The following is a 2,440-nucleotide window of genomic DNA, read 5'->3' on the forward strand; positions in this document are numbered from 1 at the left end:
AAAAAAAAGTCCAGGACTATATGGCTCCACAGACGAATTCTCTCAAACATTCAGAGGAGAGTTAACACCTATCCTTCTGAAACTGCAGTTTACACATAAACCTTCAAGTTGCAAACTTTCAAAGATGCGAACATGCGCTCGCATGTCCAATCACATGAGTTAGTTCACGTATCTGGCGTACATTGTCACATGTGTGCATCCTCTACAAGTGGTGTGCTTTTGTGTACTTTACTGTACAGTACTGTATAGAGTACAGTAGTACAGTATCTTTATTTCAAGCCCAGGATGTCCAGAAGCAAGCGTAAAAGCAGCAATGATGTAGCTGGTATTGTACTGTACTTTTTGAGGTACTGTACTGTAAGATTAAAATTGTTTTCTTGGGACTTCCCTTCCACTGCAGAGGTGCAGTGGTTAAGAATATGCCTGCCAATGCAGGGAACATGGATTTGATCCCTGGTCTGGGAAGAACCCACATGCCATGGAGCAACTAAGCCTGTGCACCACAACTACTGAGCCCACACACCACAACTACTGAGCCCATGCTCTGCAACTACTGAAGCCCGCACACTCTAGGGTCTGAGGGCCACAACTACCGAGTCCATGTGCTGCAACCACTGAAGTCTGTGCACCTAGAGCCTGTGCTCTGCAACAAGAGAAGCCACCGCAATGAGAAGCCCATGCACTGCGATGAAGACTAGCCCCCACTCACCGCAACTAGAGCCCCCCCAAAAATGTATTCTTTATTTTTTGTTTGTTTGTCTTTTATGCATTATTTGTGTGAAAAGTATTATAAACCTATTACAGTACAGTACTATATAGCCAATTGTGTTAATTGGGTACCTAGTCTAACTTTGTTGGACTTACGAATGAATTGGACTTATGAATGCACTCATGGAACAGAACTCATTCATATGTAGGGTACTTACTGTATTCCAAAAAACTGAAGAGGAAGGAGTACTCCCAAACTCATTCTATGAGTCCACCATCACCCTGATACCAAACCCAGAGAAAAATACCACAAAAAAAGAAAATTACAGGCCAATATCACTGATGAACATAGAAGCACAAATTCTCAACAAAATACTAGAAAACCAAATCTAAGAATACATTAAAAGGATAATACACCAAAAAAAAAAAAAAAAACGAAAAGGATCATACACCATGATCAAGTGGGATTTATCTCAGGAATGCAAGGATTTTTCAATATCTGCAAATCAGTGTGATATACCACATTAACAAATTGAAGAATTAAAACCATATGATCATCTCAATAGATACAGAAAAAGCTTTTGACAAAATTCAACACACATTTATGATAAAAACTCTCCAGAAAGTGGGCATAGAGAGAACCTACCTCAACATAATACAGGCCATATATGACAAACCCACAGCTCACATCATACTCAATAGTGAAAAGCTGAAAGCATTTCCTCTAAGATCAGGAACAAGACAAGATGTCCACTCTCATCACTTTTATTCGACATAGTTTTGGAAGTCCTAGCCATGGCAATCAGAGAAGAAAAAGAAATAAAATGAATCCCAATTGGAAAACAAGAAGTAAAACTGTCACTCTTTGTAGATGACCTGATACTATACATAGAAGATCATAAAGATGCTAAGGGCGTTCTGGAGCAGGGCAGCTGGACTATGGGAAGCAGCAGGCAGAGGGCAGCAGTAGGAAACTCGGGGATCTGGATGCAAAAGCCCAGGGATAGGAGCTGCAGGCATGCTGCGTCCCAAGGCTTTGACCCAGGTGCTAAGCCAGGCCAACACTGGAGGCATCCAGAGCACCCTGCTGCTGAATAATGAGGGATCTCTGTTGGCCTACTCCGGTTACGGGGATACAGACGCTCGGGTCACCGCTGCTATCACCAGTAACATCTGGGCGGCCTACGACTGGAATGGGAACCAAGCGTTTAATGAAGACAATCTCAAATTCATCCTCATGGACTGCATGGAGGGCCGGGTAGCCATCACTCGAGTGGCCAACCTTCTACTGTGCATGTATGCCAAGGAGACTGTTGGCTTCGGAATGCTCAAGGCCAAGGCCCAGGCCTTGGTGCAGTACCTGAAGGAGCCTCTCACCCAAGTAGCAGCATCATAATGGGTGTTGGTGGAAGCAGGGGTTCAGAAAAGAGAGATGACCATTTGGAGGGGCAGGGCCTCCTGGGGAAGCCTTCCTGGATGTGGAGGGTTGGGGGGACTTTGTTCTTCCCAAGAATAAACTTCAACTCCTGTCTTGAAAAAAAAAAGATGCTAGCAGAAAGCTACTAGAGCTCATGAATGAATTCACTAAAGTTGCAGAATACAAAGTTAATACACAGAAATCTCTTGCATTTCTATACACTAACAACGAAGGATCAGAAACAGAAATTAAGGAAACAATCCCATTTACCATTGCATCAAAAGAATAACATACCTAGGAATAAACCTGCCTAAG

General features: G+C 43.0%; 1 protein-coding gene across 2 annotated transcripts; it reads left to right on the forward strand.

Annotated features, from left to right (window-relative positions):
- Window positions 1-1,726: 1,726 nt before the first annotated feature.
- Window positions 1,727-2,104, forward strand: LOC136123824 (ragulator complex protein LAMTOR2-like). 2 transcript variants are annotated; one of them, XM_065878184.1, is made up of 2 exons: window positions 1,727-1,966; window positions 2,048-2,104. In XM_065878184.1, exons 1-2 carry the CDS (start codon window positions 1,727-1,729, stop codon window positions 2,102-2,104), a joined length of 297 nt encoding a protein of 98 aa, XP_065734256.1. The 2 variants fall into 2 exon arrangements, with proteins under 2 accessions (XP_065734256.1, XP_065734255.1); XM_065878183.1 differs by having other exon boundaries at window positions 1,727-2,104.
- The last annotated feature ends 336 nt before the right edge of the window (window positions 2,105-2,440 follow it).

Source organism: Phocoena phocoena, chromosome 5 (genome assembly GCF_963924675.1).
Source record: "Phocoena phocoena chromosome 5, mPhoPho1.1, whole genome shotgun sequence".
Taxonomy (NCBI): domain Eukaryota; kingdom Metazoa; phylum Chordata; class Mammalia; order Artiodactyla; family Phocoenidae; genus Phocoena; species Phocoena phocoena.